The sequence below is a fragment of the Bos taurus genome, chromosome X, assembly GCF_002263795.3.
Source record: "Bos taurus isolate L1 Dominette 01449 registration number 42190680 breed Hereford chromosome X, ARS-UCD2.0, whole genome shotgun sequence".
In the NCBI taxonomy this organism is placed as follows: domain Eukaryota; kingdom Metazoa; phylum Chordata; class Mammalia; order Artiodactyla; family Bovidae; genus Bos; species Bos taurus.
Genome location: NC_037357.1, coordinates 14,813,893 through 14,829,788, shown reverse-complemented (window position 1 = coordinate 14,829,788; position 15,896 = coordinate 14,813,893). Strand labels below are relative to the sequence as shown.

The following is a 15,896-nucleotide window of genomic DNA, read 5'->3' as shown; positions in this document are numbered from 1 at the left end:
CTTCACATAAGGGTGGTGTCATCTGCGTTTCTGAGGTTACTGATATTTCTCCCGGCAGTCTTGATTCCAGCTTGTGTTTCATCTAGCCTGGCATTTCGCATGATGTATCTGCATATAAGTTAAATAAGCAGGGTGACAATATACAGCCTTGACGTATTCATTTCCTGATTTGGAACCAGTCTGTTGTTCCATGTCCAGTTCTTACTGTTGCTTCTTGACCTGCATACAGATTTCTCAGGAGGCAGGTAAGGTGGTCTAGTATTTCCATCTCTTGAAGAATTTTCCAGTTCACTGTGATCCACACAGTCAAAGGCTTTGGCATAGTCAATAAAGCAGAAGTAGATGTTTTTCTGGAACTCTCTTGCTTTCTCAATGATCCAACAAATGTTGGCAATTCGATCTCTGGTTCCTCTGCCTTTTCTAAATCCAGCTTAAACATCTGGAAGTTCATGGTTCACGTACTGTTGAAGCCTGGCTTGGAGAATTTTGACATTACTTTACTAGCATGTGAGATGAATGCAATTGTGTGCTAGTTTGAACATTCTTTGGCATTGCCTTTGTTTGGGATTGGAATGACAACTGACCTTTTCCAGTCCTGTGGCCACTGCTGAGTTTTCCAAATTTGTTGGCATATTGAGTGCAGCACTTTAACATCATCATCTTTTAGGATTTGAAATAGCTCATCTGGGATTCCATCACCTCCACTAGCTTTGTTTGCAGTGATGCTTCCTAAGGCCCACTTGACTTCACATTTAAGGATGGCTGGCTCTAGGTGAGTGATCATACCATCATAGTTATCTGGGTCATGAAGATCTTTTTTGTATATATCTTCTGTGTATTCTTGCCTCCTCTTCTTAATATCTTCTGCTTCTGTTAGATCCACACCATTTTTTATCCCTTATTGTGCCCACCTTTGCATTGAAATGTTCCACTGGTTTCCCTAATTTTCATGAAGAGATCTCTAGTCTTTCCCATTCTGTTGTTTACCTCTATTTCTCTGCATTAATCACAAAGGACAACCATTTTGCCTTTTTGCATTTCTTTTTCTTGGAGATGGTGTTGAATACTGCCTCCTGTACAATATTACAAACCTCTGTCCAAAGTTCTTCAGGAACTCTGTCTATCAGATCTAATCCCTTGAATCTGTTTGTCACTTCCAGCATATAATCATAAGGGATTTGATTTAGGTCATACATGAATGGTCTAGTGGTTTTCCCTAATTTCTTCAATTTAAGTCTGAATTTGGCAATAAGGAGTTCATGATGTGTGCCACAGTCAGCTCCTGGTCTTGTTTTTGCTGACTGTATAGAGCTTCTCCATCTTTGGCTGCAAAGAATATAATCAGTCTGATTTGGGTATCAACCATTTCATGATGTCCATGTGTAGAGTCTTCTCTTGTGTTGTTGGAAGAGGGTGTTTGCTATGTCCGTTGCATTCTCTTGGCAAAACTCTGTTAGTCTTTGCCTTGCTTTATTTTGTACTCCAGGCCAAATTTGCCTGTTACTCTAGGTATCTCTTGACTTCCTATATTTGCATTCCAGTCCCCTATAATGAAAAAGATATCTTTTTGGGTGTTAGTTCTAGAAGGTCTTGTAGGTCTTCATAGAACCATTCACCTTCAGCTTTTTCCACATTACTGGTTGTGGCATAGACTTGGATTACTGTGATACTGAATGGTTTGCCTTGGAAACAGAATCATTCTGTCATTTTTAAGATTGCATCTAAGTACTGCATTTCAGACTCTTTTGACTATGAGGGCTACTCCATTTCTTCTAAAGGAATTCTTGCTCACAATAACAGATATAAAAGTCATCTCAGTTAAATTCACCTATTCTAGTCCATTTTAGTTCGCTGATTCCTAAAATGTTGATATTCCCTCTTGCCATCTCCTGTTTGACCACTTCCAATTTGCCTTGATTCATGAACCTAACATTCCAGGTTCCTATGCAATATTGCTCTTTACAGCGTCAGACTTTACTTCCATCACCAGTCACATCCACTATCTGAGTGTTGTTTTTGCTTTGGTTCCATCTCTTCATTCTTTCTGGAGTTATTTCTCAACTGATCTCCAGTAGCATATTGGGTACCTACCAAGCTGAAAGATAGGATCTTTCAGTGTCCTATCTTTTTGCCTTTTCATACTGTTCACAGGGTTCTCAAGGCAAGAATACTGAAGTGGTTTGCCATTCCCTTCTCCAGTGGACCATGTTTTGTCAGACCTCTCCACCATGACCCGTCCGTCTTGGGTGGCCCCACACAGCATGGCTCATACATAGTTTCATTGAGTTAGACAAGGCTGCGGTCCATATGATCAGTTTGATTAGTTTTCTGTGTAATTTACCTCAACAGCACCCATTTAAATTGTAAGTTCCATGAGAGTAGGGCTTAATATCTGTCTGTTCACTGATATGGTCCCAGCCCCAAGTCCCTGGCACAGGTTCCAGTCCCTGACACATAGTAGGTACTCATTAAATATTTGTTGAATGAATGAATGATCTGCATAGAAATTTAAGATTTTCTCTCACCAGAGTAAAGATAATGGTGTACTTGAAACTGCCTCTATGTGCTGCAGTAAAATGAGGGGGAGAAAAAATGGGAACTTAAAACCAAGATATAAGCACCGAAGAATTGATGCTTTTGAACTGTGGTGTTGGAGAAGACTCTTGAGAGTCCCTTGGACTGCAAGGAGATCCAAGCAGTCCATTCTGAAGATCAGCCCTGGGATTTCTTTGGAAGGAATGATGCTAAAGCTGAAACTCCAGTACTTTGGCCACCTCATGCGAAGAGTTGACTCATTGGAAAAAGCTCTGATACTGGGAGGGATTGGGGGCAGGAGGAGAAGGGGACGACAGAGGATGAGATGGCTGGATGGCATCACTGACTCGATGGACAGGAGTCTGAGTGAACTCCGGGTGTTGGTGATGGACAGGGAGGCCTGGCGTGCTGCGATTCATGGGGTCACAAAGAGTCAGACACGACTGAGCGCCTGAACTGAACTGAAAACCAAGATATAAAGCAAGTGGCAGTGGAGAACTGGGCTCAGGGCAGGGATGGTTTGGGGAGCTAACTTTAGAGAGCATTCTGATTGTCTCAGTTACTCAGCACAAAATTGCCTTCATCCTTCAGATCTCTTTTCCCTGGATCCTGAGGTGTGCTATACTGGAATTAGAAAGGAGGGAAGACAAAGCCAGGGGGCCCTGAGGAAGAGGCCCCTTGTTTGACATCTCACCTGCAACTGACAGCCTATGGCAGTAGCTGCTCCATTGCCTGATTAAAAACAGAAAAGAAATAGCCATAGAAATCAGATATCCTGCTCTCCTTGTTACTCTCTTAAGCTCATTTGAACCTGTGCATCCCCTCTGTGGGCTTCTTATGCCAGTTTCTAGAACAGTGCTTGGCACCTAGCAGGTACTCAATAGATATTTGTTAAAAGAATGGCCCTGCCTGGTCATGCAGCTTTATAAGACCAACTGGTGTGTTGGAACCCTTTCCACAATCCCCTAAAGAACATAGGGCCATATCAGGAGAAGCAATTATGAGGAAATTGGAGAAAAGGAATGGAAGTAATTACAATTTCGTATATGCCCAAATTCTGGTGCACTTTGGGGAATCCCCTAAGTGTCTCAGATGAACTGCAACTCCAAATCAACATGTAAAGCAGTTGTTTTAAATGTGCAATGCTAAGACTCAAGAATGTTTAGCACCTGCTTTCCTTCTAAGGTCAAAAGAAAATTTAGTCCTGTATGTATGTATCATTATACATGAATATGTACACCTTGGGTGACACTGTTAAAACATTTCTATCTTTCTTCTGTTTCTCTGGTCCATTAGTTGGTGGGTTATACTTAGATATGTAACTCAAGACTTCCTTACTCCTAATCCCAAAGCATTTGAGCATAACCAACCTTTTGCTAGAAGAGGGTGGTGTGTGTAGGCAGATAAGATGTACTTTCTACAGGGTGAAAGTCAGAATTTGAATGCCAAAATGTTTATAGGCAGGACTTGGAGGCTCCCGCTCTAGAAGCCAGGGAGTAAATTATCATGGACAATATTTTTAATACTAGGGCTAGATGTGTAGGATGTGAAACTAGTACAGGAAATGTAGAACAAGAATATTTGGCAACCTTGTGCTTCCTGTCTAAAATATCTGTTGTGGAACATCAGTGGGAGGTAGTAGGCTATAGTGAATTCTAACACTTTCCTTATTAGACTCCTTATACTACCGAATTCTTCATATGTTATAGTTTTTTTATTTTCTTTTCTTAGAAAGGTCACATCCCAAGTGTGTGTGGATGAGGGGATAACTATATTTAGTTTCTAGCTTTAGGTGCATTTGTTTTCCTGAGTTACATCTTTGACAACTGACATGGTATTGTTTGGGCAAGACATTTATTTTGAGCACTATAAGATTTCTGACAGGAGTGCTGTAAACTCCAGCTCCAAATTGATGTTGAAGAATCGATAAACTACTTAGCAGAGGAATAAATGACTCGAGGTAAAAATAACCAAGTAAAACGTAACTCTCACTTTCTGTTCAAGTGTGTGTAGTGGGAAGGAGCATATTTGACAGATGATTATCATCCTCAAGGTCCTGACCTGTATATGAGCTAACCTTGCAGATACTCTTTTTTTTTTTTTTCCTGTTCAGTAAAAGATCACCACAAAAGGAGATCAGAATGGGTTATCTGCTGATTACAGTTTGGCAAAAGGTTTAGGATCATGTAACCAGCCAGATTCTTTCCCTAAAGACACCAGAGTTATTTCCCCCTGGTTAGAGTACCTTTGACAGCAATGTGTTGATAAGTGATTATAGAAGACCTGAAGAAGAGCATCCATATTTTGGATAGCATGAATTCACTTCTTCCTCTTTTTGTTTGGTTTATTCTAAGTAATGTGTCTCTCCCTATTCAACCATTGTCCCAGATATTTTTCAATGGGATCCAGTAATTCATTCATTCATCTCATAATTCAGCAGAAATTTATTGAGCACTTGCTTGGTGCCAGATACTCTGTTAGGTATTAGAAATACAACATGAAAAAAAGATAGACAAAGGTCCCTGCCCTCACTGAGCTTTGAACCAGACAAGTGAACAAAGAATCACATGTGTAAAATTCTTACTGGTGGTGATAAGTGCTAGCACAGCTACTAATGAAAAAATTGGCAGGACTTACATAGATATCAGGGCTTCCCTGGTGGCTCAGATGGTAAAGAATCTGCCTGCAATGCAGGTTCGATTCCTGGGTTGGGAAGATCCCCTCGAGAAGGGAATGGCAACCCACTCCTGGTGGGATACAGTCTGTGAGGTTGCAAAAGAGTAGGACATGACTGAGTGACTAAACAGCAAAAAACAACAACATAGATATCACGGAAGGAAAGTTTCTCTGAAAAGACACATATCAGGCTGAGATCTGGTAAATGAGGAGGTAACTGCCACATAAAGAACCTCAGGGACAGTAAACACAAGTCTTTTGAGGCAAGAAAGAACTGGGTGTGTTGTAGGAACAGAGGGAGGGCTGGCATGGTTGAGTGAAAGGAAACATGCCAAGAGACGAAGTTGGGAGAGGTAAATAGGGGCCACATCATACAGGGTTTATAGACCTCAAAAAAATTGAATTTTATGCTAAAAGCAGTAGGAATCCATAGAAAGGTTTTACATGTGGGAGTAGCATGAATTTTAAAATACATTTTATAAAGACTAATTTGGCTGTTCAGTGGAGAATGAGTTAAAGACGGGCAAGAATGGAAGCAGGACAGCCTATTAGAAGGCCATTTTTTTAATTGCAGGAGTCTAGGTAAGAGGAAATGGTAACTTGGATAAACATGATGTTAAGAAAGATGAGGAGAAATGGAGACATTCAAGAAGTATTTTGAAGTTAGAATCAAAAGGCAGGATTTACCGGTGGTTGAGAAATATAGGACATTGAAAGAGTAGAAATCAAAGCTGACCTCCAGTAAAAATGGAAAACTGATAATGCAGAAGAAGAGGAATATCTGCAGGAGCAAAGTCCATAAGCTGACAAGAGAGTATGGGCTTCAGGGACACTACTTTAAAAGGACAGCAGAGACAGATTGTAAATAAAGATGTAGGTCAGTTTGTAGATTTGGTGGTGGGAAGATAAGACAGCTTTTCCTGATGACTTTTGTTTTCTCCATAATATGAGGCAAGATCACCAGCTAAGGGCAGAAGAGGAGTGGGGAAGATGGGGGAGGAGTGAGGAGAGAGGTGAAGATGTATCATAGTCACTTTGAAGAGTGGGAAAGCAAGTTTAATGCAGAAGTAGCATTGGTAGCATGGCAAGAGTGAATGTCGATACTCTAGGAATCAGCGAACTCAAATGGACTGGAATGGGTGAATTTAACTCAGATGACCATTATATCTACTACTGTGGACAAGAATCCCTCAGAAGAAATGGAGTAGCCATCATGGTCAACAAAACAGTCCGTAATGCAGTACTTGGATGCAATCTCAAAAACAACAGAATGATCTCTGTTCGTTTCCAAGGCAAACCATTCAATATCACACTAATCCAAGTCTATGCCCCAACCAGTAACACTGAAGAAGCTGAAGTTGAATGGTTCTATGAAGACCTACAAGATCTTTTAGAACTAACACCCCAAAAAAGATGTCCTTTTCATTATAGGGGACTGGAATGCAAATGTAGGAAGTCAAGAAACACCTGGAGTAACAGGCAAATTTGGCCTTGGAATACGGAATGAAGCAGGGCAAAGACTAATAGAGTTTTGCCAAGAAAATGCACTGGTCATAGCAAACACCCTCTTCCAACAACACAAGAGAAGACTCTACACATGGACATTACCAGATGGTCAACACCAAAATCAGATTGATTATATTCTTTGCAGCCAAAGATGGAGAAGCTCTATACAGTCAGCAAAAACAAGACCAGGAGCTGACTGTGGCTCAGATCATGAACTCCTTATTGCCAAATTCAGACTTAAATCGAAGGAAGTAGGGAAAACCACTAGACCATTCAGGTATGACCTAAATCAAATCCCTTATGATTATACAGTGGAAGTGAGAAATAGATTTAAGGGCCTAGATCTGATAGAGTGCCTGATGAACTATGGACGGAGGTTCGTGACATTGTACAGGAGACAGGGATCAAGACCATCCCCATGGAAAAGAAATGCAAAAAAGCAAAATGGCTGTCTGGGGAGGCCTTACAAATAGCTGTGAAAAGAAGAGAAGTGAAAAGCAAAGGAGCAAAGGAAAGATATAAGCATCTGAATGCAGAGTTCCAAAGAATAGCAAGAAGAGATAAGAAAGCCTGCCTCAGCGATCAATGCAAAGAAATAGAGGAAAACAACAGAATGGGAAAGACTAGAGATCTCTTCAAGAAAATTAGAGATACCAAGGGAACATTTCATGCAAAGATGGGCTCGAAAAAGGACAGAAATGGTATGGACCTAACAGAAGCAGAAGATATTAAGAAGAGGTGGCAAGAATACACAGAAGAACTGTACAAGGGAGGTTCACGACCAAGATAATCATGATGATGTGATCACTCACCTAGAGCCAGACATCCTGGAATGTGAAGTCAAGTGGGCCTTAGAAAGCATCACTACTAACAAAGCTAGTGGAGGTGATGGAATTCCAGTTGAACTATTTCAAATCCTGGAAGATGATGCTGTGAAAGTGCTGCACTCAATATGCCAGCAAATTTGGAAAACTCAGCAGTGGCCACAGGACTGGAAAAGGTCAGTTTTCATTCCAATCCTAAAGAAAGGCAATGCCACAGAATGCTCAAAATACTGCACAATTGCACTCATCTCACACACTAGTAAAGTATTGCTCAAAATTCTCCCAGCCAGGATTCAGCGATATGTGAACCGTGAACTTCCAGATGTTCAAGCTGGTTTTAGAAAGGCAGAGGAACCAGACATCAAATTGCCAACATCCACTGGATCATGGAAAAAGCAAGAGAGTTCCAGAAAAACATCTACTTCTGCTTTATTGACTATGCCAAAGCCTTTGACTGTGTGGATCACAATAAACTGTGGAAAATTCTGAAATAGATGGGAATACCAGACCACCTGACCTGCCTCTTGAGAAATCTGTATGCAGGTCAGGAAGCAACAGTTAGAACTGGACATGAAACAACAGACTGGTTCCAAATAGGAAAAAGAATACGTCAAGGTTGTATATTGTCACCCTGCTTATTTAACTTCTGTGCAGAGTACATCATGAGAAACACTGGGCTGGAAAAAGCACAAGCTGGAATTAAGATTTCAAGAACCTCATATATGCAGATGACACCACCCTTATGGCAGATAGTGAAGAGGAACTAAAAAGCCTCTTGATGAAAGTGAAAGTGGAGAGTGAAAAGTTGGCTTAAAGCTCAACATTCAGAAAACGAACATAATGGCATCTGGTCCCATCACTTCATGGGAAATAGATGGAGAAACAGTGGACACTGTGTCAGACTTTATTTTTTGGGGCTCCAAAATCACTGCAGATGGTGACTGTAGCCATGAAATTAAAAGATGCTTACTCCTTGGAAGGAAAGTTATGACCAACCTAGATAGCATATTGAAAAGCAGAGACATTACTTTGCCAACAAAGGTCTGTCTAGTCAAGGCTATGGTTTTCCCGTGGTCATGTATGGATGTGAGAGTTGGACTGTGAAGAAAGCTGAGCACCAAAGAATTGATGCTTTTGAACTGCGGTGTTGGAGAAGACTCTTGAGAGTCCCTTGGACTGCAAGGAGATCCAACCAGTGCATTCTGAAGGAGATCAGCCCTGGGATTTCTTTGGAAGGAATGATGCTAAAGCTGAAACTCCAGTACTTTGGCCACCTCATGCTAAGAGTTGACTCATTGGAAAAGACTCTGATGCTGGGAGGGATTGGTGGCAGGAGGAGAAGGGGACGACAGAGGATGAGATGGCTGGATGGCATCACTGACTCGATGGACATGAGTCTGAGTGAACTCCAGGAGTTGGTGATGGGCAGAGAGGCCTGGCGTGCTGCGATTCATGGGGTCGCAAAGAGTCGGACACGACTGAGCAACTGAACTGAACTGAACTGAGCATTGGTGCACAACAGAGAGCACTCAGCTGAGGCTTGTGATCATGGTTCCTTTAAATGAAAGCGAAGCCTATCAGCTCAGTTCTGGGGATGTTCTCTAGCCTTGTTCAATAGCTCAGGGGCAGGCCCAGAAAAGACAGTATGACTGAATTCTGCTTGTATTTTGCCATCTGAGTGTATTTGGGAGAGCATAATATGATATAATTGAATGAAAACTTGACTAGGGTTTAGACGACCTGCCCTGTAATCCAAGTTCAAGCTGCTTACAAACTGTGTGACCGGAGTCCAGTAGGTTAACCTTTCCTTGCCTCCCTTTTCTCATTGCTAAGATAAGAAGGTTGGACTGAATAATCTTTAGGGTTCATTCCAGCCCTAAAATTGTGTGATTTTTTTTTCACTCTTGGGACAGTTCCTAATCTCAACCAATTTGTCATTAATGTAGTGTTGTGGTTAAGCATGTAGATTCTGGAGCCACTGCTTGGATTTGAACTCTAGCTTCACCACTTCCCAGTTGTGTGATCTTGAGTGAATGATTTCACCTTTCAGTTCCAGTTTCTTCATCTTGTAATGGGCATTAAAATACCACATACCTTACTTAGTAGGGTTATTGTAAGGATCAGATGAGTCAATGCATTTGAAGCTCCTAGAACGATGCCTATACCGTGCTCCTAATAAATGTTAGCCATTATTATTATCCCAACAAGTTCTACATCATCCCTTTGACCATAAAAGATATGAGAGCTTGGGATTTCTTCTGTTTGCAGGCATGCAGACCACCTGTCACCACATTTAAAGTACATCATTTTGCTACAGGGTGGCACTGTGGCATGTAGTGGGCATTTAATAAAAAGAATTATTATAATTATGGCACCCTGCCCTAATATTTACCTTCTTACATCAGCTCTTGAGGTTTAAGTAACTTTTGTCCTTATTATTTTCCTAGAGCACAGAAAAAGAAGTAGCCCCTTTAAGAGAGGAAGACTTAAAAGGAAAGCAAGTACATTAGAGATGGGGTGAAATTAGAAGGGCTAGAATAAAGAAGTGTACATTGATATTTGTTACAATAAGTGTTGTAAGCACATAGAATACATTTAACATTGAATTTTTCCTTTGGAGTTTGAATATTATCTGCCACTGAAAATGGGTTAATAGAGCCCAGGACCAGAGTGTGCCTCATTTCCTCTGCTCTCAGTCTAAGAAGGTCACCTTTGCCTTTCACTTCTGGACAAAGGTGCCTTCCATGGATCACCACTGATCAAACTCCATGGAAGTGGCCATTCCTATGAAGTCCTTGAGCCCTTTGATGGAAAGGCATCAGGTGAAGCTGAAAATGTAATCAAATTTCATTCATAGTTGACCCTCAGAACTGCTTTGGGAGCAATACCTACTTTGCTTCCTGGGTTTGAAAACACCCAACTGATTCTTACTGATTTTCTTAAGGGAAAGCAACATGGAGAGTAGTAGCTCATTTCAGTGGTTTTGTGTGATGGTAATTTAACTAGATCATATAAAACTTGAAAAGGAGTGAAATTAATATATTTTAACCTCAATGTGATTTTCCACATGGTATTAATTAAAAAGATTAATCAGACTCAACTTTTTTCTTATCAATTGTATTTCATAATAATTTGAGACTTAATTCTTTCTGAAATCTTGGACATTTTCATTAAATGTGTTTCATCTAATCAGTCTGTTGATTTCTTCTACTAAATGGAATGACTAATGTTAATGCAAAATTTTATCAACTTAAAACTCAAAGTGAACTTCTTTCCCAGTCCTAATATCTCTTTGTATGTGTGTGCTGGTTAAGTACGTAACTTGAATTCAGAAGTTAAATTACCTTTGCTAGAGCCTGCAAAGCAGATTAGTGAGCATGAATTATGGCCTTTCTATCTATCTCAGATGCTTGCTTGTATCTGTTTCTCCCACTCTAAGATGACTGTGATAATAACTGTAATTTTGCCAGTATACACTGCTCTAGTGGCTGGAGCATCAACTCGGATATTGGGATACCATTTGCAGTTGGGCAAGTTCACTTCACTTCTCAATCCATTTCCCCTTCAGAAAAATAACAGTGATAATATCTGTCCTTATGTATTTTTATTAGAGGTTGTAAGAATAAATGAAACCTGGATGGAAACAGTTTGAGCATAAATACATAAATCTAAAAATTATGATCTTTTAGATTTACATATGTGCGTTTTATTTAGATATTTAGGTGTTTGCACTTTAGAAAGTCCTTCCCTCTTCATAAACATATACATGATACACTCCATCACCATCACATTTAAAGAAACATACACACAAACCTTTACATTATTATCTAATGTGTGTGTGTGCATGCTCAGTCGCTTCAGTCATGTCTGACTCTTTGCAGCCCTATGGATGGTAACCCACCAGGCTCCTCTGTCCTTGAGATTCTCCAGGCAAGAATGCTGGAGTGGGTTGCCATGCCCTCCTCCAGGGGATCTTCCCATCCAGGAATCGTACCTGTATCTCTTACGTCTCCTGCACTGGGAGGCGGGTTCTTTACCACTAGCACAACTTGGGAAGCCCGTTATCTAATGTACTTTTTAAAAATGGTTACTTTGTACTGTGTTGAATTTGATCAACTCATTAACATACTTATATGTGGCTATGCATGCATCCATTCATTCATTAATATATTCAGCAGATATTTGTCAAGTTCCTACTGTGTGTCAGGTACTGAGCTTTGCTGGGGAAACTATACTCATCAACATAGGACTGATTCTTGGCTCATGAGCTTAAGTCTAGGAAGGAAGGTGCCAGCTAAAGTTTAAAGTTATATGGATGATTGTTAAATGATGATTTAAAATTTGATCCAGGTGTGCACTTGACAATATATATTGTGAAAGTTTATGATGTGTAATTGCATATGCTTATCTCTTTGTGAGACTATATTTGAAATAAAAAGGGACCCTAAGCCCAGCTCTCTCTCGATTTGAACTGCATTTGAACTGCATTAGCTGATAGGTAACAAAACAGGGTTCAGAACTGACATAATGTACACCATATGGCTAACTTTAGTTTTCACAAGTATCAATAGTTGTAAAGGAAATGTACTTCTCCATTCTTTCAGAAAGTATTATATTATGAAAAGCTTCAAATATAGAGAAAAACTTGGTATATAGTTATACCCACCATACAGACTTACCAAATTTTTTCCATATTTGTTAACAATCCTTTAAGAATACAGATACAGATTGTTAACAGTCCTTTAAGAATACAGTTGAAGTTTACTTTGTACCTCTCTGTGTTCACATTTTCCTTCTTTCCTCCTCAGAGGAACTGTTATCCTGAAGTTGGTGTGAACATGTATGCATCTAGAAACACAGTTGGCATAGGCTTTGTGTCAACAATATTTATAATATTTATATCATACTGCATATATCATTAAGCAACTTGTTTTTCACTCAATATTTCTGGCTTATCTATATTGATATACATACATATTCAGTTTAGCAGCTATAGACTGTTTCATTTTATGAACAGCTATTTCTCAACGTATTTATCCATTTCCTTTTCAATGGACTTTCTAGCTTTTTTCCCCTCATTTTTCACTATTACAAAAAGTACTCCAAAGCACATCACTGTATGTGTCTGTTGTGTCTATGTTTTTTCACCTTGAAGTGGCATTTCTGGGTTCCAGAGCAGGTGTATCTTCATATCTACTAGACATTGCCAAGTTGTTCTCCAAAGTTGTCATACCACTATCTTACAGCTCGGGCTGCTATAGCAAAGTATCACAGACTGGGTGGCTTATAAATAGTAGACATCTATTTCTCACAGTTGCAGAGACTGGAAGTCTGCTACCAGGGTGCCAGCATGGTCACGTTCTGGTAAGGGCCCTCTTCCAGGTTACAGTCAGCTTTTGTATCCTCACATGGCAGAAAAGAGAGCTAGAGAACTCTTTGGGGTCTCTTTATAAGGGCACTAATCCCATTCATGAGGGTTCCACCTTCATAACTTTATTATCTCCCAAAGGCTCCACCTCCTAATATCAACACATTGGGGGTAAGGACTTCAATACACGAATTTTGGAAAAACACAAACGTTCAACCTATAACAAGTATTTATACTTCCCCAAGTAGTATAAGAGGGTTCCTATTCCTCCACATTTTCCAGCATGCAGTATTGTCTGACTTAAAGCATTTTGCTGATCTTGTGTGTATGAAATGATGTCTCACTGTTTTATTGAGCATTCTGTCACTTACTAGTTGAGGTTTAATATCCTTCCGTGTGTTTATTGGCCACGTGGGTTCCCTCTTCTATGAATTGCCTATTCATATCATCTGCCCGTTATTCTATTTGGTTGTTAGTCTTTTTCTTACTAATTTGAAGAAGATTATCTATTCTGCATATGAATCCCTTGTGCTTTGTAAATATCATCTCTCAGTCTGAGGCTTGTCTTGGGACTTTGCTTATGCTGCCTCGTTGAACAGAACTTTTAAATTTTAATTTAATAAAATGTATCAAGGTCCCATTCTTTATAAAACTGTGTGTAAGACAGTATCATTCCCATGCAACCTGGAGTCCTTCTCACTAAATTAAAATGAAGTAATTTGAAGTAAGACACCAGATTATATTGATATGACTCCATACAAAATAAGCTTAAGAGGTTACCTAGGAAGCTCTGGCATTTCCATCAAAAATGTAACTTCAACAGACCATTAAAGGAACTAAGGTTATGCAAGATGAAAAAGTTCTAGAGATCTGGTGTATAAGAATTTGCATATTGTACAGTAAATAACAATACTGCAGTGTGTACTTGAACATTTGTTGAGGGTCAATCTCATGTTACATGGGTTTTTTTTTTTTTTTTGGCCATAATTAAAAAGTAAATAATTCAGCACATGTCCTTTTGGCCTTAAAAAACAGTAATTTTCCAGGAAATCTAAGTGTTAGTTCCTTCATTTATCAATAACTGTATTCCTTGGACAAGTCATTTCACCTCTAAATTGAATTATGTGGTCTCTCCAGCCCATTCCAGCTCTAAAATTCTATGGGACATGGAAATAAGGAATGGTTTGCATGTGTTCTAATGATTTTGAATGTTTATTAAGAATTTTCCCAATTTCAGATGATGCAGATTTTCAAGAACTCCACTTGTATTTCTTGGAGGTCTTCTAGTATATCTCTACTCCCTTTTGAATCTTTGTGGGGAGAAGGAGCTCATCAGTTGTGCTAAAACAACTCTTGTAGATGTTCTTGGAAGACCTATGCTAAGAGAAGAAACAAGAATTAAGAAAGAAGATAAATTGTATTAGATCAGAAGGGAAGAAGGAGTGAAGATAGTGAGATGCATTTGGAGGGAAACCCTCAGTACTACTCTGTAACACCAGAGTCATCAGTGTCCTGTGTTCTGAAAGTCAGAAAAAATGTTTTTGCTTTAATAAAGAACAGAGGGTCTACATGTAGAGGTGAAGTGGTCAAACGTGGATCTTGATCAAATGAATCCATCAGCAGAATCTGACTTACAAAGCACTGCCCTTGGTATTTAAACATGACTCTTATCACAGCTACTGATCTATGTTGGCAAATGACTGCCTTTGGCACTCCAGTTCCATGTGAAAACTACCCACTGATTTGCAGTCAAAGCCACAACTAGATGACTTTTTCAAACTATGATTCTGCTTTTAATATTGTAGGCCCAAATCCTGGCTCAGAAATAACTATTCTATCCCTAAGACGTACTGCCACACTCCAGTACTGTCTCCGGAGTGTTTGAGGTGAGCATCCTTAAATCATTTCTCTACTTTTCATCGTTCGATTTATATTTCCTGATTATCTCTCTGTTTGCCTTTTTCCTGCCTCTTCATCTATCTTCCAGTAGCCCAGTTTCATTTGAAAATCTTAGTGTGGGTGCTATTCTTCTATAGGCCTTCTATGCAGGAGATCAGATGCCATTCAAGTCTCATAGCAAAATGAAAGGATAGGCATGGCTGCTCTGCTCCTCAGCACCCTTTACATGATATTCAAGCCTCACAGCCCACTAACTTCTCCTTGAATTTACTTTCACAGTCTCTGTGTCCTTGCTCCAGGAATCCCTTTTGCCTAAAATACTCTGCTCTATTTTTCCTCCCCCACATCTGCTTTATGTATTCTTTAAGAATCAGCTCAAATTTGACTTATTAAACAGGTCACTGAAGAATCAGTCCCTGTGTTTTTGAGTGCTTTGTTTATACTCAGCACATGGCTTTATGGCTACTTGTTTACAACTGTTCTGCAGGTTCCCCAAACAAAGACACACCACACTACCTGCATTCTGTAACCTTGTGGGTGGAAACTTTATATTCATTTGTCATAAAGACATACCCCTTTCCTAATGGTAACTGTTATCTTCCTTGTAAATTGTTCTACCCACAATTTTAATATATAAAGAATGAGAAGAGGAAGATACATGCAAAGAGTGACTTATTTGTGGACAACCAAAACAAACTTCATATTAGCCCAGTCTAACTGCTATAGAGCTTAGATAATAAGAAGAGAACAAAAAACAGCATTCTAGGACATACGACTTGGCCTTGTTTAAAAGCCCATGAAAGAGCGAATGTTCATTGCCACCCCAGTGGAACCTTGTACTATGGAAGTGACACCAATCTTGGCAAATGTGGAACTAGCATCATTACTTTAGGCAGTGTACTGTAAACTTTCCTCATGACAGCGTTATAGATGCTATCTGAAGTGGGTATTCCAGCATCAACACTTGTTAAAATTGTGGTGACTGGTTCATTGTGTTTTCAACAGCTACACATAAATCAGCTCCTCCTCTGTAATGGAATAGATAGTGCAGCTCTCAACAAAGATGAAACAAATTGTAATTTTCTGAT

General features: G+C 39.7%; 1 protein-coding gene across 13 annotated transcripts in view; it reads left to right on the top strand.

The window, feature by feature from the left end:
- The window catches only part of ENOX2 (ecto-NOX disulfide-thiol exchanger 2), a 288,002-nt gene that overhangs the window by 70,770 nt on the left and 201,336 nt on the right, over positions 1-15,896 (top strand). Inside the window, exon 1 of one of the 13 annotated variants that reach the window (XM_059883752.1) lies at positions 1-15,896. This exon is cut by the window's left edge and continues 45,388 nt beyond it. The exons of the other annotated variants lie outside the window; for them this stretch is intronic. Coding sequence (XP_059739735.1) covers positions 15,739-15,896 — 158 coding nt within the window. The 5' untranslated portion in view covers positions 1-15,738. 13 annotated transcript variants of the gene reach the window in all.